Raw genomic sequence first — 27115 nt, forward strand, 5'->3', positions numbered from 1 at the left:
AATATTTCTCAGAGTAGAGGGAGATTAACTAACCACTATCCTTCAAATACCAGAAGATTCTCAATAAGCTTTCTTTCCCCAGGTGAAATAATTCTAATATCTTTCAACCTATCTCCTAAATTAATCAGAATTTTCTTTAACTTTAATAAGAAATGTCGAGACTCAGAAAGTGACAATTCATCTGAGGCTATTCAGTAACAGCTATGATCCATAATTGCCAAGCGTGTCTGCTAATATCAAGCCTAAACAAGAAAGAGGTTTTATTAGTTTAGTGCACATTAAACTGAAATAACCTAAACTGATATTTATTAAAACATGGGGAGCCAGCCCTGGTGGTCTAGTGGTTAAGATTCAGCGCTCTCACCACTGTGGCCCAGGTTTCGTTTCCTGGTCGTGGAACCACACTACCTGCCTATCAGTTGTCATACTGTGGTGGTGGCTCACACAGAGAACTATACTAACAACTAGAAGACACAACTATGCGCGGAAGCTTTAAAAAAAAGCAAACAAACAAAAAAAAAACATGGGAACACATAGCTACATTGCCTGGATTTTAAAACATATCCTACCACAGTGTTTTAATTTTGTAGATTGAATTGTGTAGAGATAGACAGATGTAGGAAGAGGTAGAGGTAAAAATTGAAAGAGAAATGGAGATCATGAAATTACATTATTCAGACTATTTCTGGAGAAAATATAAATCACAGCTGCTAAAATTACCATAAATAACTACCATGAGAAATATTCATATGCCACTTTATTGCATTTTGGAGGTTACCTCATTTTTTAAACAGCTTTATTGATATATAATTTAAATACCATAAAGTTCACTTGTTTAAAGCATACAATTCAATGGATTTTAGTATATTTGCAGAGTTGTACAACCATCACCATTATCTTATTTTAAAACATTTTCATCACTCCATACAAAAAACTTCATACCCATCAGCAGTCACACCCATCTCCTTCCAAACTCCGTCTCCCATCCATAGGCAACTAGGAATCTACTTTCTGTTTCTGTAGATTAGTTTATTCAGAGCATTTCATACAAACAGAATCATAAAATAGGTGATGTTTTGTGACTGGCTTCTTTTACTTAGCATACCGTTTTTGAGGTTCATTGATGTTGTAGCATGCAGCAATACTTCGTTCCTTTTTATTATGGAATAATATTCCATTGTATGGCTATGCTACATTTTGCTTTTCCATTCCTCAGTTGGTGGGTATTGGGTTGTTTCCCCTTTTACGGCTATTATGAATAATGCTGCTGTGAACATTTGTATACATGTTTCTGTGTGAACATATGTTTTCATTTCCCTTGGGTAGATTTCTAGGACTGGAATTGATGAGTCATGTGGCTACTCTATGCTTAACCTTTGAGGAACTGCTAAACTGTCTTCCACAGTAGCTGTAACTTTTATAATCCCACCAGCAAGGTATAAGAATTCCAATTTCTCACATCTTCACTAACAACTGTTATTATCTCTCTTTTTTAGTATAGCCATTCAGTGGGTGTAAAGTGGTATCTCATTGTGGTTTTCATTTGCTGATGACTAATAATGTTGACATCTTTTCATATGCTTACTCGACATTCCTATATCTTCTTTGGAGAACCGCCTGTTCAAATCCTTTGCCTATTTTAAAATTAGGTTGCTTATCTTATTAAGCTGTAAGAGAGAGTTCTTTATATGTTCTATATTTAAATACCTTATCAGATTTGCAAACATTTTTTCCACTCTGTGAGTTGTCTTTTCGCTTTCTTGATGGTGTCCTTTGAAGCACAAGTCTTTAATTTTCATGAAGCACAACTTACCAATATTTTCTTTTATTCCTTATGCTTTGATGTCATTCCTACAAAATCATTGTCTAACCCAAGATCACAGAGATTTACTTTTGTTTTCTTCAAAGAGCTTTTTAGTTTTAAGTCTTACATTAAGTCTATAATCTACTTCAAGTTCATTTTTGTGGATGGTATTAGGTAGCAGTCCAAATCCATTCTTATGCATATGAATATCCAGTTGTCCCAACACCATTTGTTGAAAAGACTGTTGTTTCTTCTATTAAATTGAGTTGGCCCCTTTGTCAAAAATCCATTGACCCAAAATTCTAGGGTTTATTTCTTGATTCTTAATTCTATTCCATTGATCTACCTATTTATCCTTCTGCCAGTACCACATTGTCTTGATTACTGTAGCTTTGTAGTAGGTTTTGAAATTGGAAAGTGTGAGTCTTCCAACTTTGTTTTTCTTTTTCAAGATTATTTTGGCTTTCTGGTCCCCTTGCATTTCCATATGAATCAGCTTTTAGGATCAGCTTGTCAATTTCTCCAAAAAGCCAGCTGGGATTTTGATAGGTATTGCATTGAATCTTTAGGAGGTTAACTCTTTAATACCTTTCATTAGGTACAAACTATCATGATTAATTATGCAATAAATGGCTATCTAATTGTTGCAAATTTGATAAAAATTTTAAAATATGGTTGTACTTTATAAGCAGTTAGTTGGCAGCAATAACAAACGCATGTTAGGTAGAAAGCAATCAGTTGTGAAACATTGATGGATAGAAGGCAATAAAACCTGAGATTTTTAAAAATGTATTTATCTATAGGCTCAGGACTTAGGGCCTACAAAAATATTAAAGATATAAAAAAATCCCTTGGCTCCAAATTATGAAAAGAAAACAGAAAAATTTAAATTCATAGATGTTCAATTTAATGTCTACAAAACATAATTGTATGTCAACTAGTCAATTGCAGCTTAACTCTTGAAATGGTTATATATCAATATAACAACACAACTCATAAGAATATGAGTTTATACATGACAAATTAAAATTACAAAACTAATTTCAAAAAACGTTATAGCAAAGATTTTTCTTATTTGATAAACTAATTGATAGTGTTTGTGATAATTCTAATTATAATACATCAAAAATTGCTGAGGTAAGACTTGAAAAAAAATCAGAATACATGTTGTCATTGAAGGTTTTAAAAAAGCCCTGGAATCAACGGTAAAGGAATCACATAACTTCTCAACTCTGCAGAATGAAGTAAAGTCTTTTATGGATTTCTTTGAAATGTAAACAAATCACATGATTATCTCTGTTGTGGTCGGTTACTCTACAATATAGAAGTCAAGCAATATCAGATCATAAAATAATCTAAGAAAAACCACTTCTCTCTTTGACCTAGTTTCAAAGCATTTTCCCTTGGCTTTGAAGATAAATAAGAATGCTTGTTAAAGTACTGCATCAGGTCATCCACTCTTAGTAATGGGTTCTATTAATTATCATCTGGTCCTTGTTCAAGTAATTTTTCAATTCTACTTGGAAAAAAATGCTCTATTGTATAAGCCTTCTAATTTCTCTTTTATTTACTAAATGATTGTATATTGGTGGCTCAGGGGATCTCTAGTTATGGTTCACCTTTGATTATCACTTTTAATAGGAACGGAAATTTTAAAGATATTCCCTCTGCTAAACAACTATTACAAATTGAGAAACTTGAAAGTGTCTTCCTTATAATCCCCTTAGTTATTCCATAAATGTTTAAATACTGGAATGACCATTTTCTTCAAAGATATTTCTACAAAACAGTCTTTATTCTCCATTATATTTCTCAAGCACTACCATGTTTTTACGTAAGCAAGATTTATAGAAGGTAAATTTTTGCCCAGTAACAGCTAAATGAAAAATGTTAGCCATGATCCTTAGTTCTATTAAGACAGAAAATATTGGCAAAGAGACCGTGATTATTTCCTTTGCAACTTGGTTGGCATTTCCTAGCTCCAGAGGCACTAGAAATTTGAAGCTGACTGAGGAGAATGAGTAATTTCATGTTCTTCGTCCAATAAATGGTTCAGTAGTCCTTCCTTAGTTCCTGATCTATACCTTAAGTTGATATGCTAATTGAATAATAAAAATTTTAAGATAATACATTTGCAAATGTAGCATATCCTTACTGCTACTTTGTGATGTATATAATTAGTTTTGGAAATGTTCAATTTACCAGTATCTAAAGGGTTGTGCCAAAAGAAACTTGCAAGTTCTTTATCCTCTTGGTAGTTTAAGAATGATTTTTTTTTTTTTTTTTGAGGAAGACTAGCCCTGAGCTGACATCTGATGCCAATCCTCCTCTTTTTGCTGAGGAAAAAGATGTTGGCCCTGGGCTAACATCCGTGCCCATCTTCCTCCACTTTATATGGGACACCACCACAGCGTGGTTTGACAAGCGGTGCGTCAGTGCGTGCCCGGGATCTGGGCCTGCAAACCCTGGGCTGCTGCAGCAGAGCACATGCACTTAAACGCTGCGCCACCGGGCCAGCCTCTAGAATGATAATTTTTAAAAATTGAGTTTCATACATAGGCAGTCAATACTAACTACTACTATGAATATCTGAATCTTGTGTAAACTTACCAGATTATTCATAATTAAAATAATTAGAATACCTGAAGACTTCATTGACTATTACAATTACTTTCTTATGAAAGAGGATAAATAAACATTTATCAAAGTGCATCTTTATTTTGCTATATTGTAGACTAATGAGGTTCTTCAAAATATTTAGCCAGGAGGAATATTATTTCATTAAAACTAAAAAAAAAAAAATGATCATAACTTTAATAGGGAATGCTGATGTCTATGGGATTCTTTCAACCTGCTGCCATCTCACCACTGTTATCTGTCTTTGTGGGTCTTTCACAACTTCCTGAGGAAAGGGTTTATGGATGAGAACACCTAAGTTTTCGAGAAGTTATATAAATTGACTGATGTCACACTGCAAACAATGACAGAATCTTAATTCAAGTTCAAGTGGATCTAACTCAAAAATTATGTGGATCTTTTCCCATCATACCGTTATACTATGCTTTTCTGTAAAGCCAGTAACCATTATTGCTGTTATCATTACCACCATCACTGTGATCTTGCCTTCTGATCCCTTGAACTATACATCTAAACCCTCACATCAAAGGAGTATGCATGTTCTAGGGCAATGTAAGGTAGAATTGGGGGTCTGGGAGATCAGAGCCTAACTTGACAGTGACTTCAAATCTGAATATTAAAAAAGCTATGGATGAAGCCTGTTCTGCATAACAGAAGCCTCTGAGAACCATGGATGTTAGAGTAAAAGAGACGGGGAAAGGCAGAGTGTGACCCAGATGTTCGCAAATGCACCAGCTCTGTGCTATCTCTGTTAGGGATACCTCTGTGTCTCTTAGTTCTTCTAAAGAATCCATCTATACCTAAGCATTCACAAGCAGTGCAGATTTTACTGAAGATTTTGTTGCCAAGATGGAGGAAGAGATTTAAACTGCACATCCCTCCAAAACCTTTAAATGCTTCCATTAGATATTTCTTTTCTTTTCCAAAACTCTACCAGAATTTCTCTTCCTCTTCTCTTTTGCCTCATGCTGCCCAAACTTGTTGACTCTTTTCTCTTCCCTCTCGAATTTTCTCAGGATCTTCAAATACTTTTCCCCTTTAGCATGCTGAAAACGTCAGCTCTGCCTCAGGACTACCCCTAAATTGCACCTCAAGCCCCACGACACTCAGGAAAATAAAGGCCTTTTAACTTATATCACCCACCCTCCACAGGAGGCAATGAGATGTAGTATTCTTAAAAATAAGCTAGGCTGTCCAGAATCACTATCCATGAAAGTTATGTGGACTGATGCTGTTGTCTATATATATTATACCTGTCTGCATGTTAATTCTGGCTGTGCTTACCTCAGTCTGGCTCTCATCTTCACTTACTCCAAACCTTGAATCTTGGGTTTGACTTGGACCAAAAATCAGAATGCGCTCTGCTTCCAAAGAAGTTTATCAATAACCATCAGCATAGCCTCTTTTATTTAGCTTTCTATGCACTTGGCATTGTGGTGAATACTTTACAAACAAGCACATTTAAACCTCCCAACAAGTCTATGAAGTAGATATTACTTTTCAGATCTGCCCCTTTGCATTTCCCTTGTCATGAAAAAAAGACTTTCATCTTTGTGCTTACACATCGGTGGGAAAGAAACAGTATGCTCACTCAGCAACCAGGAATGTGTTGCTGAAGAGCAGGGGATAGGTAGGTAACAATTATTCAGTACTGACCTTGATCTCACAGCTAAATGGTTTAATGAGATAAAGAAAGTATTCCATATTTAAATTTAATTCACTGAGGTTCTGTAGTGCTTAATAACTTCTCAAATGGTGTCACCTGCATAATCTTTTCTAATCTTCATAGCAACCCTGAGAAGCAAATATTGTTATGACCCTATTTTCATAGACCAGAAAAGGAGACTCACAGATGTTGAGAAACCTAGACAAAAATCTGCTAGCAAACAGCAGATGCGAGAACTGTTTTCATCATCTCCCTCCAGACTTCAGGTACTTTGAACAATACCATGACTATATATATATATATGCATATAATCTATATATGCATATAGTAGTACGTGTGAATATGTGTGTGTGATTGCATGTCTCTCAAAGAAATGACAACTGGCTTACAAGGCTGAACTATTTAATACAGAGACTAACAACAGCTCAACAGTTCCCCCTCCAAAGAAGTAAAAAGCACCGGTACAGTGAATTGATTCAGAAACTTATAATCATAAAATTAAAAATCTACTTTAATTCGTCATTTAAATCTCATATTTTCATCTGTAAACCAGAAGTAGTTATTATGGGATTTTGTGTTACTTCAAAAATAGAATTTTATTTCTATTTGTATATGGATGAGTATTGAGAGTGGGGGCACCACAATCTTTTCAGAGCTGAGGGCTTCTAAAATTCTGAATCCAGAGCCAATAATATAGAATACTCCTTCAAGCTATGTGATAATGAAAGGAGAAAAATAGAGTGATATCTAGAAGAGAAAAATGTAAGTGAAGAACAATCAGAATGGGTAGGAAAACTGAAATCAAGACCACATACATATATGACATATATTACCAAAGGAATACAAACTACAAAGTATAGATCATGTTTCAAACACAAAAGAACTTATGAGAAGTGAGATGATCACAATCATAACAATAGTTAACATTTCTTTAACACATATAATACAATACATACAATTTGCCAAGAACTTTATATGCATCATCTTGTTTAATCCTCACATCGACTCCACGACTTATTATTATCATCTGCATTTTGTAGATAAGAAACTAAAACTTGGAGAATTTATGCAAGAGCCCAAAATCACTAAGCTTGTGAGTGGTTTTAGTCATGGATTTCCAAGGTGTAGCCACCAGCAGCAGCATTCTCTCCAGAGAAAGGGGAAGGTGGAGAGTGGGTGGAAGGATAAAACATGGAGCTGCCAATACACATGAATTTGAAAAACAAAGAAATTAGAGTAATTTCAAACTAAAAAGTTGAAAAAATTGGAGCAATTCATGGTAGCTCATACATTAAAAATTGAGAAAGTTCTGTAGCAACAGGGGCTTAATAAAAAGAATAAAATTGACTCTGTGAAGTAGATAAAATGTATAATTTAACAAATGTGTTTAAGCTGGTTCTTCCTGTGGAGCAGCTATGTGATGGGGGAAGAGAAGAGCAGTGGAGGGGAGAGAGGAGGAGGGGAAATAATGGCTGAAAAGAAATCAAAGAGACTCATCCTAAGAGTAACGCAAGGAATTCTCACTGAGAGCAGTAAAGAGAGAAGAGGAAAAAGTTTAGATGTCATAAAAATCTAAGACATTTGGACAAGTATTTGAGTTAATTGCTTGAGGTAAGGTTTGGAAAATGATTCCCTAGCTAATCTCTTCTTAGAAAGAATAGAAGAACATTAAGTCATTTAATCGCAATCATTACAAGAGAGGTTTATATAAAATTCCCTGTTGCTCAGAGCCTCATCTTAACTCTTCCAATTCACATCATCCTTTTTGATGCCAGAGTATTGAAGCCAAGAACTGTGCACTCATGAATAAATGGTAAAACATGCTGTGGTGGGTTTGTTTTCCCTTACTCAGGGTTTTCTGTGGGGTGTATATGGTAGGAGTAACATCATGCATAGCCAATTGTATTCAGTTCATCAGCTGATTATAGACATCCCTCCCAGGAAAGCTTCCATCCCTGATACGCTCAACTCCATTACCCAACTCTGAGGCACAATGAAAGATTCGTGAGGACAATGACAGTACAGAGGTGTCAAATGAGAAATACCCAGTAGAAGATGAAATTATTATAATTCATTGCTCAATCACAATGTGTTTTATATAATACAGTGTGGCAAGCTGCATACATGATCAAAAACATATCTTTATAAACTACAGCATTTCATACTTTAGTTATCACCTCTACAGACACGGAGAGTATTATCTCATTTAGGCAGAATGCTGATGAGAAGCAGAAGACAGTGATGCCTCTGATTAGTTAGTACACATTTATTCCCACAGCTCATACTTAAAACTTCCATATTTTATTCAGTGAAAAGTTTATTGGGCTCTCACTCAGAGCCTTTTTATTTTTATTTTACATGCAATTCTAAGAAATTTGGTATAGCATATAATTAATCTAAATCCAGATCACAGGCTCTCACATATACTAGCTCCCAGGGATTAGTGGGTAAGGGATTTAATCTTTCAAAGCCTCAATTTCCTCACCTATAAAATGGGTATATTTCATAGGATAGGTATGAAGATGTAATCAGCACATTCATGTAAAGTATAAACACAAAGCAAGTGCCCTAGAGTTCAATCACAGATATTTATAGAACCTGGTACCACATTGTGAACCAACTACCTTATCTGAGCCTCAATCAGAGAAATAGCAAGTCTTTCCAATGTCAAAGAAAAATGGGCTATTCTGGAATTACTGAGAGATTGATTATACATTGATCTCCACAGTGGAAGCTTCCTAGGGGATTTGCAATGGTAACTTTAATTTATCTGATTGTCTTTTGTTGCTAGTAATCATATCTCCATATGAATTCAAAATGCACAGCAATCTAAACCTGTCTATCATAAGGGTAAACAGCTTCCTAACCTCACTGCACTGCATTATAGCGAAATGCAACAATCAATGTTCTTAATGATGAACTAAGTCATCAAGAAAGGGTTAAATGTATGTATGTCCTCTAATGCTCTGACAAAGAAGACAAAGTAAACAGAAATGTTTATAAACATCATCTAAAAAACTAGAATTTTTATTTTTATTTTTATTTTTTTTTATTTTATTGTTTTTGTGTGTGTGTGTGAGGAAAATCAGCCCTGAGCTAACATCTGCCAATCCTCCTCCTTTTGCTGAGGAAGACTGGCCGTGGGCTAACATCCATGCCCATCTTCCTCTACTTTATATGGGACGCCGCCACAGCATGGCCTGACAAGCGGTGGGTCGGTGCGCGCCCAGGATCCGAACTGGCGAACCCCAGGCCGCCGCAGCGGAGCGCGCGCACTTAACCACTTGCGCCACCGGGCCGGCCCCCAAAACTAGAATTTTTAAACAATATTTTTTCAGGAAACTTACAGGCATAAACACTTAGCCAGTCAAGAAAACTCATTCATTCAAAACAGAGCTAATCACAATGCCACCGGATCAGTATAGGACCACTGTCTTCCCACTCACATATAAAGATGTTTTAATGCTTTCTCTTCGGTACAGTCATGTGTCGTTTAATGATGGGGATACGTTCTGAGAAATGCGTTGTTAAGTGATTTTGTCATTGTTCAAACATCTTAGAGTGTACTTATACAAACCTACATGGTATAGCCGACTACATACCTAGGCTATATGGTATAGCCTACTGCTTCTAGGCTACAAATCTATACAGCATGTTACTGGACTGAATACTGTATGTAGTTATAATACAATGATAAGTATTTGTGGGTCTAAACACATCTAAACATAGAAAAGGTATAAAATATATATATATTTTTTCATACCATATATACATATGGTATAAAAGATAAAAAATGGTACACCTGTATAGGGTACCTACCATGACGGGAGCTTGCAGAACTGGAAGCTCCTCTGGGTGAGTCAGTGAGTGAGTGGTGAGTGAATGTGAAGGCCCAGGACAGGACTGTACACTACTGTAGACTTTATCCACAGTGTACACTTAGGCTACACTAAATTTATAAAAAAAATATTTTTCTTTCTTCAATAATAAATTACCCTTGGCTTACTATAATCTTTTTGCTTTATAAACTTTTAAATTTTTTCAAGCTTTTTGATTCTTTTGTAACAACACTTAGCTTAAAACCCACATTGTACAGTTACATAAAAATATTTTCTTTCTGTATATCCTTATTCTATAAGTTTTTTTCTATTTTAAATTTTTTGGTTTTTTTTTTGCTTTTTAAATGTTTTTGTTAAGAACTAAGACACAAACACAATTAGCCTAGGCCTACACAGGGTCAGGATCATCAATATCACTGTCTTCCTCCTCCACATCTTGTCCCACTGGAAGGTCTTCAGGAGCAATAACACTCATGGAGCTGTCATCTCCTATGGTGACAATGCCTACTTCTGGAACACCTCCTGAAGGACCTGCCTGAGGCTCTTCTTGAGAAAGTGTCACTCTTTTCAGAAATGCATCCATGGCAGTTTGCTTGGTTTGTTTCTCTCTCTTTTTTTTTTTCATCGTAGATTTGCTTGTAAGCAGATAATGCACCATGAACATTCCTCTCTATTAATGAAAATCTTTTGGTGTTGGGGTCCATGTTTTCAAACTTTTTAAGGAGTTTGTTGAGATTTGCAAAAGGTTCTGTTATACCTGTCACTGTGAATTTTCTTGGGGGTTCTTCTTTTTCTTTTCCTGCAGTTTCCTTTTCTCTTGCCTCTTCTTCAGCTGTGTGCTCCTGTTCCAGTTCCCACAACTCCTCATTGGTCAATTCCTCAGGAACCACCTCTAGGCGCTCCTCAATGTCATCCTCATCCACACTTGGGTTAAAGTTGTTTGCCATCTCAACCACAGCCTTGTTGATTTTTGCAACCTCCTCATCCTTGGCAAATCTTTTGAAGTCATGAATGAACCTCTTGAGTGTCTTCTTCCAGATGCCATTCATACACTTCTTGGTGACATCACCCCAAGCCCAGGCAAGGTTCATAGATGTTGTAATCCTTCCAGAATTGCATCAGTGCCCTCTCAGTGTCTTCCTCAGTTGCAGCAATGACTGGACAAAGGTCCTCTTCAGGTTGTAGACCTTAAAAGCTGCTATAACTCCTTGATCCACTGATTGGATCAAAGAGGTGATGTTTGGAGCGAGAAACAACACTTTGATATTGGAATGAAGATCACCAATAAAAGGAGGATGTCCAGGAACATTATCAACAATAAGCAAAATCTTGAAAATTATGGTATTCTCCAAACAGTACTTCTCCATTTCACTTGCAAAGCAACTCAGGAGGGCATCTTGGAAGAGGAGCTGAGTCACCCATGATTTCTTATTGCTCTTGTAATACACTAGCAGCGTGTGCTTGAAGGTCCTGGGGTTCTTACTGTGCTAGATCACAAAGGGTTTCAATCTGTAGCCTGTAACATTGCCCCCAAGCAAAACTGTCATCCTGTCCTTAAAAGCTTTGAAGTCTGGCAGTGACTTGGCCTCCTTATGGATGAAAGTCCTTTTAGACATCTGTTTCCAAAATAGGGAGTTTTCATCCATATTGAATATTTTCTCTGGTGACTAATTTTCCTCCACAATCAGCTTATCTAGAGTTTTCAAAAATTCTTCAGCTGCCTTCACATCGGCACTCACAGACTCACCACTCACTTTCACATTATGTAATGAATAACGATTCTTGATTCATTTAAACCACGCAGAGCTATCAGTAAATTCAACATCGTAGTTGGGTCCAGACTTTTCTTTCAATGTTACAAACATATTTTTGCTTCAGCCATGATCATCATGGTCCTGAGAGGGATATACTTTTGTATATGGTCTTCAATCCAGGTCATTAGAAGTTTCTCTCTGTCTGATATAGGTCCTTCTTGAATTTCTGTTAGTCTTATTGCCTTCAATGAAGCAGATCCTTTAACAGCTTCCGTCACTTTGTTCTTGTTCTTCAAGATTGTAGCTATGGTGGAATGGGACATGGCGAGCAATAACCATCATTGATTTCCCACCTTTGTAGTCTTAATCACAGTTAATTTCACTTCCAGGTCAATCATTCAATGTGGCCTCTTACTGGCAACACTAGCAATGGATTTTGGATGCTTAGGGGCCATGAGGAACAAAACAACACGAGATTAAATCAAGCACAAGAAAAAATGATACAATCAAAAGACGCAGTAAACAAGAGATGTTTGAGGCTGCTGCCAGTATAACATGGCATACTGTTTTGCAGTAAACTTTTTTTTATAAGTAGAAAGTACACTATAAAATAATAATAAAAAGTATAGTATAGCAAATACACAAACCAGTAAGATAGTCGTTTATTACCATTTTCAAGTATTATGGAGTGTACATAAGGGTATGTGCTATACTTTTATATGACTGGCAGAGCAGTAGGTTTGTTTACACCAGTACCACCACAAACACATGAGTAATGCTTTGCACTAGGACGTTACTAAGGCTATGATGTCACTAGGAGATAGGAACTTTTTAGCTCCATTATAATCTTATGGGACCACTGTCCTATACGTAGTCCATCATTGACAGAAACATCGTTATGTGGCACATGACTATACTTGGATCCAAAACTATCAAGGTAAGTTTTTCAGGTGGAAAAAGTGAGTTACCTAAACATTTGCCCTTTCATGACCTTTGCTTACCGTACTAAGTTGTTTATCTTTTCTTATTGATTTGTAGGAGCTCTTGACAAAGCTCTCTAAGGATATTGCTTCTGAGTTGCAAATACATTTCCACACTTTACCCTTTGTTTTATGGTTAATTTTTGCCAAACAGAGGTCTTAAATTTTAGCATAATCAAATGAGACATATTTTTCTTTTATGATCCCTGAGTTGTTATCATGTGAAGAAAGCCTTTTTCCAATCCAAGATCATTAAAATAGCCTCCTATACTTTCTCTTACCCACTCTGCAGCTTCAGTTTCACATTTAAGTCATTAATCCAGTTGTAGCTTATGTTTGTGCATTATGCAAGGCAAATAAATTTCCAATAAACATCTTTTCTGAAAATATAATTCTTAGCCTCTCAATCTATGTAGATAAAAGCATGGATTTTTACACTATGCCTAGGAAAAATAAATGTAACATATATTTCATGTTACCCTAAGTTATCAAACATTCATGTCTGTTAAAATAAGTAAACATTTTGGTTTTGTAATAAGCAGAAAAAGAGAACACAGAACGCCTAAAATGTGCCACTGTCCTGGCTACACTATAAATGCCATTTCATTTAATCCTTGAGATTTAGAGAGGATAATAACTTACCCTCATAGTCACGTAGCTGATAAAGTGGAGCAATGTTTCAAAACCAGCTTGTTCACATATTCTTTCTACACAGAGACACAGACGTCTTACCACTTGTCTAAGGGATGCATGATTATAGTATTTAGTGTTAATATTATTTTTTTCCCAAACGCTAAGTAGCTCATTTAATGCTTTGAATAATAGTTACTATTATCATTATGTTGTATCTAAGTATAAAAACCAAGGGAAAATGGTAATATAAATGGACATCTATTTCTGGGTAAGATGAGAGCTAGAAAACGTATTATCCTCTTTTTCCTAATTCTGCTTTCTGAATTTCTAGACTGGAACTTAGTAAAGAGATGACATGATAATCCACAAAAGTTCTAGGCAATTGGGGAATTTTAGACTTCTGGGTATAGCTCCCAACCTCCATACACTCATCAAAAATGATTAAGGACGTAGATATGAACTGCTTTGCAAAGTAAAATCAGAGCATAAAGTCCATGCTTTTCATTGCTTTCATATATAGCCCAACAGAAATATTTATGTTAATGTTACGCATACTAATTTTCCTATTATTACCATAGCAATACAAAAAGCTTATAGCACTTTACTGCATGAAAAACGTCACCACATACATTACGATGATTGATTTCCACAATCACCATGTAAGAAGAAAGCAGGGCGAGCATTATTTCCCCTCTTTCTACAAGGTGACAGAAGCTGCACCACTTACCTAGATCCCACGCCAGCGAAATGAATGAACGAATGAGTAAGTGCAACAGTTTAGCCCCTGCCATGCCTAATTCAGTTTTTCCCGTCATGCTGTACTCCTTTTAAAAGAAAAGCAAAGCAAAGAAAAACCCAGCTTTTATTTTTAAATGCAATGAAAATCTAATAAAATAGAGTTTTAAAATGATTTAGTTTATTAACATCTGCCCTTAGACCTACCCTGCCATAAAAAGAGATGTTGTAATCTCTGTTCCTAGAGCTATTTGAGAATTCAGTAGGTCAGGTATCTGTCCTTGAGTATTGGAAAAATAACAGGTAGACCAGAAAGTCTGCTGGATTCCAGTCTAAGCCAATAATTAATATTCATAAAGGATTTACAATCACTTTCATATCTTCTTGGGAAAAAAGTTCAATTCCTCAAACACTAATACACTTCCTATGTGCAGGGCATTCTGAGGGGTACAGTAGGCCCTTCTTATCTGCATGGGATACATTCAAGACCCCCAGTAGATGCCCAAAACTGCAGATAGTACCAAATTCTATATATACTATGTTTTTTCCTATACATACACACCTATGATAAAGTTTAATTCATAAATTAGGCACAGTAAGAGATTAACAACAATAACTAATAATAAAATAAAACAATTATAACAATAAACTGTAATAAAAGTTACTATAGATCTTAGTAACCTCAGTATATGGTTTTTTTTCTTTCCTTATTAAGTTGAGAACTTTGATGTTTTCACTTAAAAGCACTTTATGGCTTCTCTTTGCCATATCTGAATTGCCAGCATCACTACTCTTGCACTTTGAGGCCATTACTAGGTAAAATAAGGGTTACTTGAATACAAGCAATGCGATACCTCGACAGTTGATCTGATAACCCAGAAGGCCACTAAGTGACTAACAGGCAGGTGGCATATACAGTGTGGATATGCTGGACAAAGGGATGATTCATGTCCTGGGCAGGATGGAATGAGATGGCACAAGATTTCATCATGCTACTCAGAACACCGAGAAATTAACAACTCATGAATTATTTATTTCTGGAATTTTCAATTTAATATTTTTAGACCCCGGTTGACCACGGGTAACTGACCCTACAGAAGGCAAAACCACAGATAAAGGGGGCTACTGTACTGATGAAATACGGCGGTAAGTGAGATGCCTGCAAAAACCAGTATTTAGTGTGGCTGTCTCTGAGAGTGTGGGATTAAGGGAGTTCTTTTGTCATATCTCTTTTTCTAAATTTTTATGTAATTAGCATGCATTTGTTTTAGAATAAGAATTAAATAAATAATAGAAAATGTATGGGGAAAGGATATAATATAGTGTTGTCTTATTTTCCATTAGAATGGACCTCCCATGTTAAATCTCTTTGCTGTTAAATCCTGCCATGCTGAAAGAGAGGGGAAGCCCACATTGATTGAGTAATTACTATGTTCAGGCATTTAATTAGATGGTTAGAAACATTAATCTTATCTACTTCTCACCACAACTTCACAATGAAAATATCATTATCTTTACTTTATAGATTTGGAAACTGACTCTTTGAGGTTGTATGACTTGCCTTTGGTCACGAAACAAGGTTTCAGACCCTAAGTACGGTATTCTTTTCACGTTATCGTGATACTTTTCTTTCTTCTTCTTTTTTTTTTTTGTAAGGAAGATCAGCCCTGAGCTAACATCCACGCCAATCCTCCTCTTTTTTTGCTGAGGAAGACTGGCCCTGGGCTAACATCCGTGCCCATCTTCCTCCACTTTATATGGGACGCCGCCACAGCACGGCCTGGCAAGCAGTGCCTCGGTGCGCGCCCGGGATCTGAACCCAGGCTGCCAGCAGCGGAGCGCGCGCACTCAACCGCTACGCCACAGGCCGGCCCCGGTGATACTTTGTCTTTTAATGCTGCAGACGGTAGCCTTGCCCTTTGCTGAGAATAGCAGTCTGGTTTAGGACTAAAATAGAAAATCATGTGAAGTCTCTAATAGCTCCATACTTATTTTTATTTGTGGCTCCCTAATATATCAAATATCAATTCCTATTGGATTATCTGTAGTCCCGATAAACTATTGCATTAAATCCTTTATATCCGATCAATCGGTTTGCTTGTAAACCAAGTTTTCCAGTTGGATAAAATGAAAAAAAAAATCAGCCACTTGTGTTAAACTAATGTAGTTCAAACAATTGCCTCAAGTGTTCCATACCTGATATTGATTACATACCTAATACCACCCTGAAATTTTAATTTGTACATTCCAGATCAGAAGCAAAACATGGAGAAAACAGGAATGCTTCAAGCCGAATCTAGAGAATTTCCTTCAATGAAAGAAAAATTCTAGAATTATAAATTAGCCAAAGAAAAGAGTTTTTTAAAAGTCAGAATTTAGTCAGCAAAGTTCAGATTGAATTAATACTGATCAATAAGATACTAAAGATTTCAATATGTGCAGAAAGACTAACATTTACAGAAAATATTGGTAAAGTGATTAGATATTTATTAGAACTAACATTATTTCTGGCCATCAGAATAGTGGTTATTCTCAGAAAGGCTTAGTGATTGGAATTAGGGAAAAGACGGTATCAATGAAGTTCTTTTCTTGATCTCGGGACTGGTTACATGATGACACTCAGTGTATTTTCTATTTGTATATTACAATTCAATAAACTTTGCTAAGAAATGACTTCTAACAGTGAGGACTAAAAACAACCTGAATGGTTTTTAAATGGCAGTTTTTGTATCTTTGCACTACAGATTTTAAAACAAAAACAAGAGTCATGAGAAGAGCTTAGGTATAGGGGATATCTATTGTTTTGCAAAAGAAAAAGACAGGAGAAAATTTCTTAAAATCATTTCACTTAAGAAAAAAAAGACAAATTCCTCTTAGTCCTTGTATTCCAAAAATATTTGACCTGGAATAAGAAAGAAAAATCTAAAGTCGTCATACACAACAGACCCCCAATAAACTCCCCTTTCTGCCACATACATGTGCACACATGCATAAACACACACACACACACACGCACACTCCAAACCATGTAAACCATCTCTGAAAATAAGTCTTTGTCCTATAAAGAGTCTCTATTGAGCAAGACTCATACACTTACATTTCTAAGGGTTAACTAAGGGATAATTTTCATTAGCATCATAGCCAACAAGCTAAAAACGGCTTGTAAGGTTATTGCTGATCCACGAAAGTCTTATTCTTAAAGTTAACTACTTTAACGCCCAATTCTATCTAAAACCTATTAGAAAATAATTTGAAAATGGCACGCTTAACTTCAGCAGAAGCTAGTAGTTCTCAAACTTGAGAATTCATAAGGATCATCTGGAATATTTGTTAAAAACATAGACTTTTAAACTTTATGTCCGAGACCCTGTTTCAGTAGATCTGTAGGGACAGCCTCAGGAATCTATACTTTTCACAAGCATGCCAGATAATTCTGAAGCAGATGATCAGCACACCACACCTTGAGAAACACTGCCACTCTTAGATTCTCAAATACTAACAAGTTACAGCCAAACTTGGCATGGGATTCAAAGAGATCACAATCCAAGCAGTGTGCATGGACTTGAATAGCCAGATGGTTTTCATTCTGGAAAATCTAACAATCAAGGATTTAACACCATACTAGAGTAAAGCAAAGGAAAAAGGCGTAACAGGAGAGGTGACTTCATTATTTTCTCTTAGTAAGTGAGTTTTTACAAGATGTACCCTGGCTGAAGTTTTATACGTTTATAAACTTTGTCCCAGTACTTTTGCAAACCTTTGTCCTGTGAGACACAATGGCTTATGTGAGGAGAAAGGGTACAATTCAGTAAATTTTTATGACACCTTGAGCCATGGTTGGCCAAGACCTAACAAACACTTTGGCTAACTAGCAGGCAAACCCTCCATTCTGAGACAAGCCCCACCCACGGAAGTCGTGACTCAGCCTGTCACAACAAGTGTACAAACATTACATCTGGACTGTCATGGGCTGTCAATCACAGGGTGGCTTACCAATTTTTCTGAAACTCAGAACCTCATCACGCCAGAAGAAGCAGCTACCTTGTTTACCTTCTTTCTTAGGCGATCTTTCTCTGCATTATCATTTTGATCATTAATGTGCTTGGGTTGACAGGAGCCAAAGAAAATTCAAATGCAACCCAGAAATAACCGAAATGTGTCATCCTGGAACGAACATGTGATCTGTCCAACCTAGGCACCTGCTTCTCATGATGAGTAATGCCAGATGTTTCAGGGAAAGATACAAGCCTCTATTACACATCTGCTTTATGCAATTGTGCAATGATACATCACAAGGGAGTTTTCTTTTTCTGACCCTGGGTTAGCCATCAGTTGTAGCCTAACATTTCAAGACACCAGTCCTTGAACTCATTATCCCTGCAACCTTTACTGCACTCTCTCATGAAAAAAGAAGAAAAGAAAAGAAAAAACAGAAAGAAATAAAGAATATTTGTCCAATATGTTCCCTTATCAACTCTGGACCAAAGCAATTATACGTGTAGACAACATTTTCTGGTTTCCATTAAGGAGATGGCTGGACATTTGACATAAGGGAAATATTTTTTGGCTACAGTAGGTAAATGAGAACTAGCTCACATTTGCAAGTAGCTTGGAAATGAAAATCACTATACTGGTAATGCTGCAAGTCAGTATTAGAAAAGCCTTCCGGAATCTGCATAGCTAGCTGAACATAATTCAGGTAAAACTACAAATAACTAGTAACAATTGCAAGAATTATAAACACTAACAACTTCTCTTGAATTACATGCTCCTGAAAAAATTCAATAAACAAGAAGCATAACTATAGTATGTTTATTTATTAGTTCAACAGACACTTATAGAGTGCCTTCTCTGTGCCATTCACTATGTTAAGTACTAGAGAAATACTCATGGTTCTTACCCTTATGGAGTCCAGGGGAGAAATAGACAATTGTTAGGGAAATAAATAGATAAGATGATGACAAACTGAGATATATGTTCTGAAGGAAACTGGCATGGTTATGACATAGAAAAACTGAAGGAACCTAGAGTGGTCAGGTGAATTTTCTCCAAGAAGTGACATTTAAACTGAGACTAAAGGTGAAGAAAACTAAAATCATGCCAAAAGCAGGAGAAGAGTCCTCTATCTATTCCTCTGAACAGAGGAAATAATGAGGCAAGTCTTGCACGTAGAATCAAGCTTGGTGTGTTTTAGGAACTGAAAGAAAGTCAGTGAGCCTGGGAATAGGTAAGAATCAGATCTTGGAGGACGTTGTAGGTTATTGTAAGGAGTCTGGACTTTATTTTATAAATAAATATAGAAGACAGATGGGAAGCCATTAAAGGACTTAAGGTGGAGAAATGGTATGAACCCATATATATTTCTAAAAGATCACACTGGATACAAAAGGGAGAATATAACGAAAGAGGCCAAGAGAATGTGGGGAGGTGTTAGGACAGTGATCTTCTAACTATAAAGTGCACATGAATATCTGGGAACCTTGTTAAAATGTAGATTCTGATTCTCCAAGTCCGGGATGAGGCATAAGATTCTGTGTTTGTAACAAGCTCCTAGGTGATGCAAAAGCTGCTGGTCCATGGACCACACTCTGTGTAGCAAAGTATGAGAATACTTTTACAGGAATCCAGACTTTTGTCTCTTTCAAGATGGTGGCTTGAGCTAGGATGGTAAATGTAATAATGGAGGAAATTTGATACGTTTGAAATATATGCAGGAGTTGGAACTAACAAATTCTCTATAGTATGCGTCTTAACATTACAGCAGTGTGTATATTAAGACTTCTGAAACCAACATTTCTGAAAGTTGAAGGGGATTCTGAAGTTCTTGTCTCAACACTGGATATGGATGGAGATAACAGTTGAGGAATTAAAGACAGAGGTAGAAACTTTCAATGAGTAGGCCAGAACTTAGCTTGGGGGATCGGGAGGGGGTTGAAGGTGGAGGGTGGGATAGAGACGCTGCCTGCGGCTCAGCCCATTTGTCTGACAGCCATGGAGTTATTATCACTAGCGTGTCTGTAAGAGCAGAAGACCACAGCTGTGTGGGAAAGAACCTTGAATCTCAAAGTCAGAAGCTTCAAGTCTTAGTTCTGCCATACTTAGTTCTGCTCTTTGTTTCTGGGGGGAAAAAAAATCACTAGTCTCTCGTATCTGCTTCCTCATTTAATAAAGTGAGATGCAATGAGATCATGCATGTGAAAACATTAGCAGGGTGCCTATCATAAGAAGATACTAATAAATATCAATCAAATTACACTTATTCATCTTAATAGAGGACCATTCTGCTTCTTCTGAAGATGTAAAAAGAAAATTGTCTCTGTAGCTCTAGAAGGGAGTGATTTCAAGTCCTGGAATATGCCCCCATGCAACCCATATTATTTCTGCTTCTGGTAGAGATGTTTTCTGACAATGCAGTTGGAAAGTCTTTTCTTATTTGGAGGCAATAAGAAAGTATTGCCTTTAAATTCAACAATGGTCCACACTTCTGCAAATGCCACGAAGGTAATTTCCAAGTTCTGTATAATACAGAACTTACAGAGCTTAACCAGTCCCTTCACCGCCTGAAAGGATACCTTAAAGGTAACAGACTCCTTTGTTATTGGAACTCTTAGGAAAAGAAGAGTTTGGCAAAACCAAGGTAGGTTCCTTCAGGTCTCATTATAGCAACCATCAAGATATTTTTCTTGATGATTTGATATCAGTCTTCTACTGTTTGTTTGTTATGTTACTTGTATTAAGAAAGACGCTTGCTAGCTTTATCTTTCCTGGTTCCATTTCAAGTCATTCCTCTTTTCCACACTTGCAGAGGGAATAGAAAACAGTTGGTCCCCGTACTCTATAACTCAGATCTCGTGTGATGTTAGTCCGACTTCAATTAAGCCTCTTTTGTAATTAACAGCAAATATTTGCATACAAGCAAAGTTCCAGAAGTCCCCGAGAGCTGTTTGATCTCTAAGAGAGTAAAACATAGCCTCTGCAAATGTACTCTGCATCATTAATTCATAGTGATTATAGTCTTCCCAGTGATACAAAAGGCAAACTCAGCCTTTCGAAATTATAAATTCAAAACAATGAGCTTCTTTATAACCTTAAAAGTCATGGGCTTTACAGCCTTCTTAGGATAGGGAAGAATTTATTCAGTACATCTTATATAGCCCTATGAGTTCATTGACTTGTTGAACCCTGCCTGAAATGAACAACCAGGGATCTTCTCCCAAAACCCACTGTATCTATCCCAGACAAGGCAGACGTAGTCTCAGTCTCTCTTTCTGTCTCTGTCTCTCTCTGTTTCTCCCTCCCTCTCTCTCTCTCTCCCCCCGCTTTCTCCTCTAGAATAGTTCTCAAAGCCCAAAAGATCTCCAAAATTTACCTTAGCAATCTACTCTGGTAGAGAAGAAGCAATAATTTTGGTCATTATTATCGTGCACACTCTCTTAGGCAACATTTAGGCCCAGGTCCAAAATGTCACATGCAACTCTAGCCCTCTATAGGAACTTGTCACAAAACATTTCTGAGTAAGTCAATTCCTCAACTGCACAGAATCCCTCAAACTGAAGAGGAAACGTCTAGGCATTTCCCACCCCTGCCAAATGATCGCTTCCTCCTCCACTCACAGGCAGGACACACCATCAAGGAACTGAATATTCCAACCACACAAATTATTCAAATCCTACAAACCAGTCCTTCCCTCCACTTGGTCTAATGACAACTAATGCCCAGTATTTGGGTTTCAGAGATGAAAAATCTTTCAAAAGACACTCATCTCTCACCTCTACTTTCCGCAATGGTCTTGATCAGGCTGTCTCTGCTTTCAGTTCAACCCACTTAAATCCATCTTACACACTGATCCCAGAGGGAGACATCTAAGGTGTAAATTTGATCATGGCACTTGGGCAAAGGAAGAGCTGGAATTTAACACATCAAACCCACTGATATTCTTGTCTGACACCCTCACTAACCTGTAAAACCTTTAAGGCAGGAAACAAATCATATTCATCCCATTAATTCTACAAGCCAACACCAGGCATGGTATTTAATAGATACTCTACAAATGCTTGTTGAATGAGTAAATACTAGTTTTTTAGAATCACAGATTCCCAAAAACGGATATCCAGGAAGGAAGTGGGAAAAACATAGTAAATCACAAAGATGCCCACTGTAGACCTTCTATTACATCTTCTCATTCCCCAGACCAGTTAGAGTAATATCTAAAATACAGTCATGTGGCTCTTAAAATGGGGATATGTTCTGAGAAATGTGTCATTAGGTGATTTCGTCCTTGTGTGAACATTATAGTGTACTTGAACCTAGATGATATAGCCTAATACACACCTAGCCTACATGGTACTAATCTATGGGACCACTGACATATGCACGGTCCATTGTTGACCAAAACGTCATTATACAGCACATGACTGTAAATACTTTATATCACAACCTCCTGCTGCATCCAGAGCTCCTGAGATCACCATCACATCCCAAGTGATATGCAGGGGAATCATATTTCATACCAACACATTATTACTGAAACAAAGCAAAGCCGTGCTCTGGGTTGTAAGTAGACTGGAATGGAATGAAGTTTTCTAAACACAGTTTCACTAAAGTGGACTTGAGTATGTATCTTCCAGTAACGATATCTCAATACCCACATCTGCCTCCCTGTGCCCACCACACAGACATGCACACAAACATGGCTTTTGATACCTCAAATCTTACTTACTCAGACACATGGGGGGTAAAGGTTACTCACCCTTAACTGCCATTCCTCCTCGGCTCCCCCCCCAACTGCATTATAATCATAGTCATTACTGTCATGATGATAGTAATAATGCTTTGTGCTTCTACAGCACTTCTCAGATGATCTCAAAGCATGACGGCAGCGTGACTGTAAAAATTAAGAACATCCACCTCCTGTGGAGATGGTGTTTATAAGAAGGGCGGGAGCTCACAGACTTGCTTGACACCGAGAAGTCAAAATTATGAGGAGGATTGCACAGATTTGTGTCTCTTGTTTAGCTAGGAAAAGGTGATTTTTATGGACACAGGTCAAGACAAGTCTCCAGAGGGGCCCATCAAAGAAGAAAGACCTATTTTTTATCCAACACTCTCTGACCTTATCAAATACATTTTATACTGACAAAGGGGAAGAAAAATTTTAATGCTTCTGTGGCTGAAATCTGCAAAGTGCCTTTCAGGTCAAGACAACAAATTGACCAGCTGCCTCATCTAGTCTCGGTCTCCAACCTCAAGCCAAACTTTCCGCATGACTCAAATTTCTCCTTGTCCCCATTATATGTGATGCTTTCATAGCTCCCCAATAAATCCCTGCAAGTACTATGTGGACATTATTATACGTATATTCCATGATCCCCAAGAATCACTTAGGAGACTCTAGAGAACAGAAGGAACTCAATTCACCCTTCATGGGGACAGATCCATCTGTGGGAAGGGTCCTAAGTCATAAAAGGCTGAGGTATTTCTGCCCCAGTCTAAATTACAAATCTCCCTTAACCATTCATTGAGAATATATTTAATATCTACCAAGTACCTATGAAGTGCCAGGATAAGGCAAAGCATTGGGAACAATAATATGTAGAGATGTATTCTCTGCCCTTGGGGAACTCATATTCTTTGTAGGCTAGAGATCATGAGGGGATAACTGGTCTTGCTGCCACAGTGACTGCCCCAAGACGTTTAGTCTTTACATGGCAGCAGAAAGATGAATTTAAAATATAAATCAAACCATATTGCTCACCTGCTCAAAACTTTTTGATAGCTTCTCCTCACACTTAGAATGATGTCTAGATTTGAATCATGATCTACACAGGTGTCCCTGGTTCTCTTGCTGCCGGTCCCTCCAGTCTCATTCTCTTCCCTGTAATCCTTCCACTTAATGCACACTGACTTCCTTTCTGCTTCTCTAAGAACCTAGCTTGATCTCATCTGAAGCCTTCTGTACATGCTGCTCCAACTTCTTACAACACCTTCCCAAAGGGAATGGGTTAAGGCCAGACACACTGATGTGGGCTGCAAGTAATATTTATGCGCCCACAGCCATCCTCTACTGCCCATAATCTTAGGTCTCTCTCTGCTTTACACACTAGGCATTATAATTATGATTTTATGACTGGAGACTGTCTGTCCAGTCACCAGGAAGCACCCTTCGTTGACGTGTGCTGGCCCATGAACATAGAAAGGTTGGTAACTCTCCCTCTCTGTCTGCTCCTTCTACTTCTCTTGAGTAGGCTTAAACTTGATGGCTTCGCGTATCCCAAGAAAGTTTCCCCATGGGAGCAATAACAGGAACTGGATTGTTTTCACAGAGCTTCATGTCTATCTTGTTAGCCTCCAGGGGTCAAATTTTTGTGTCTTGCTTCCTTACAGGGGATTCCAAACTATGAAAATAAGTTTGTGCAACCAAAGAGCTACTTGATTGAATTCACCAATAGTTTGGATGCCTATTCACCAACACACAATTCTTCTCTGTGCAAAATGTTAATGGGCACAATGTAAGGGCACAAAAGCTCAAGCCTACCAAAATGAACACATAAATCGTGAGATGTGCCAAATTGGTGCTTTTGACATTCTGAAAGGTTCAAATAAGTCTTGGAACTTCGTGTAAAGGTCTCATCCATAACTGTTCCTAATTCTGTAGGAAGCTTTCTCCCCAACCAAGATCACTGCCTCCTTCCCATCCCAATGCCTAATAAGGATATTGGTTCCCATTGCCAGCAGGCACCACAAGTGCCCACACTATGGTATGTGAGAAAACAGGCTGATGGCACAGTCTTTACACCTCTTTTCTGCTTTAACAATCATGTAACTGTTGGCTCGGTCTCATCGGCTGACTGTAATACTCATTCAGAAAACGTGGCTTCCAATCACACAGAACAAGTCTTATTCTCTCAGCAGTATTCCATGCCATTTTCTGTCTTTCTAGAAAATGAGGTAAAACACTGCATGTCTTACCAAAATGTTTAGTAAAAGCCATGATTTTTTTTTTCTTTTAAACTTGTATTAGGTGGCCCGCTCGGTGGCATAGTGGTTAAGTTTGCAAGCTCTGCTTCTGCCACCCAGAGTTCGCAGGTTCGGATCCTGAGCGTGGACTTAATGCACTGCTCATCAAGCCATGCTGTGGCAGCACCCCAAATACAAAATAGAGGAAGATGAGCACAGATGTTAGCTCAGGGCCAATCTTCCTCAGCAAAAAAAAAAAATACCATAGACTACTTTTCCATTTCGGAACCTAAAAATGACTCCAGAGCTATACAGCCACACACCCATCTGTTCATCCATCCATCTGTCCCCTCAAACAGACCCTGTTGGAACAGGAACTATAAGTATTAATAAAACATGATCCTTGCCCTGAATCAATTATCTACCTTAAACCAAAGTTTCTGTCTTCAACAACAGCAATAGCTTTTAGGTCCAAATATACCTAGTCTATGTAACTTTACCCCTATTAATTTCTCTTTCATGACTCTCTACCAAACTTTTAATTAAATTCACACTATAGGGCCCAGCCCGGTGGCGCAAGCAGTTAAGTGCGCGCGCTCCGCTGCAGCGGCCCGGGGTTCCCCGGTTCGGATCCTGGCGCGCACCCACGCACGGCTTGGCAAGCCATGCTGTGGCGGCATCCCATATAAAGTAGAGGAAGACAGGCATGGATGTTAGCCCAGGGCCAGTCTTCCTCAGCAAAAAATTGGCAGATGTTAGCTCAGGGCCGATCTTCCTGACCAAAAAAAAAAAAAAATTTTCACACTATATATCTGTGATGTCAGGGTTCTCCTATATCCTTGATTGGTTATTCATAGCCTGTAATTTCAAAGTACTTTCACATATAGGATTTCATTTAATCCTCAAAACAGTCTGTGAGGTAGATGTCATAAACTTCATTTCATAGAAGCAGCAGAACCTCAGGGCTGCCATGTCACTTGCCCAAGGTCACACATGATCTTCTGGGCAGAAATGGACATTTCTGACTCCACATCACTATGGCTTCCAGTTATCAACTCTAACACCTCCCTCCAGTCTTCTTTGGTCACACAGTCAGTTAGCAAATATTTATTGAGCATCAACTGTGTGCAATATATTTTACTAAGTGGGAGTATTCATCCTTGCCAACTTGGTCAGTTTCTTCATTTCTGAAAATGACCAACAGAAGTTGTTCATCTCTGTGTTTCTTGAATCTAGAACTAGTCTCCTCTACAATTTCCAGCAAAATACTATAAAATATCATGTAGAGTCTGACTTCTTAAGTGTATGCCCACCTCAGCCCCACAGAAAGGGTCAAAACTTTTCTCTATAACTTATATCAATTTTTAAATTCTCTTATTTTGCATAGCAATTTATAGCCATAGTCCCTTTTCCCCATCCGCTACCTAGAGAGAAAAGTAAGTGGATTAGAGGAGAAAAGGATAAGAAAAGTTACGTCTCTTCGGCAGTATTTAAGGAGCACAGGTGGATGAGCAGCTGGGAGCAGGGGGCCCATGGCAAGTGCAGATGGGAGGCCATGAATACAGACAACTCCACCAAAGGCCTGATTATACAGCTCCTCAATATCCCAACGAGATAGTTCTGTATTTTCTGCCGCTTTTCAACCAAAGCCACTGCCCTCATTACCTTCATCTCACATCTGCTGTTTGTTGAGATACTTCAAACCCCAGTTCAGAAAGATGGCCCTTAAGATAGAAAAGATGTGAAATTAAAAGCAGATGCTTCAATGTCCTGGGGTCATGTCTGGGTCTGCAAATGGAAACAGGGACAGCGGGTTTTTATATTCTCTTGGGCAAATCCCAAGACATTCTTTAAAATGAAGCAGTCAAAAAATATAAATATTTCCGTTAGTCAAAGGATACCAGACCAAGGTTTGTCAAATCAGTGACTGTGCTAACGTCTCCAAGTGAAAATATTTACAAGAGGACTGAAGCAATCATTGTTACCAAGAACTTTGGTGAGACATATGCACTCTTCTCTCTCATTTTGCAGACAGATATATATGGCATGGAAAAGTAAAGAAAAGAAGAAAGTAATTAAAGGGCACAGGAGCTGAGAGGAAAAGGGTAGGA

General features: G+C 37.7%; 1 protein-coding gene across 3 annotated transcripts in view; it reads right to left on the minus strand.

Annotated features, from left to right (window-relative positions):
- The window catches only part of DIO2 (iodothyronine deiodinase 2), a 105240-nt gene that overhangs the window by 67194 nt on the left and 10931 nt on the right, over positions 1 to 27115 (minus strand). For 2 of the 3 annotated variants that reach the window (XM_058567469.1, XM_058567470.1), the window contains exon 2: positions 14041 to 14137. The exons of the other annotated variant lie outside the window; for it this stretch is intronic. In XM_058567469.1, the coding sequence (XP_058423452.1) occupies positions 14041 to 14128 (88 nt within the window). In that variant the 5' untranslated portion in view covers positions 14129 to 14137. The remainder of the gene's footprint in view (positions 1 to 14040; positions 14138 to 27115) is intronic. 3 annotated transcript variants of the gene reach the window in all.

This window comes from Diceros bicornis, chromosome 24 (genome assembly GCF_020826845.1).
Source record: "Diceros bicornis minor isolate mBicDic1 chromosome 24, mDicBic1.mat.cur, whole genome shotgun sequence".
Taxonomy (NCBI): Eukaryota; Metazoa; Chordata; class Mammalia; order Perissodactyla; family Rhinocerotidae; genus Diceros; species Diceros bicornis.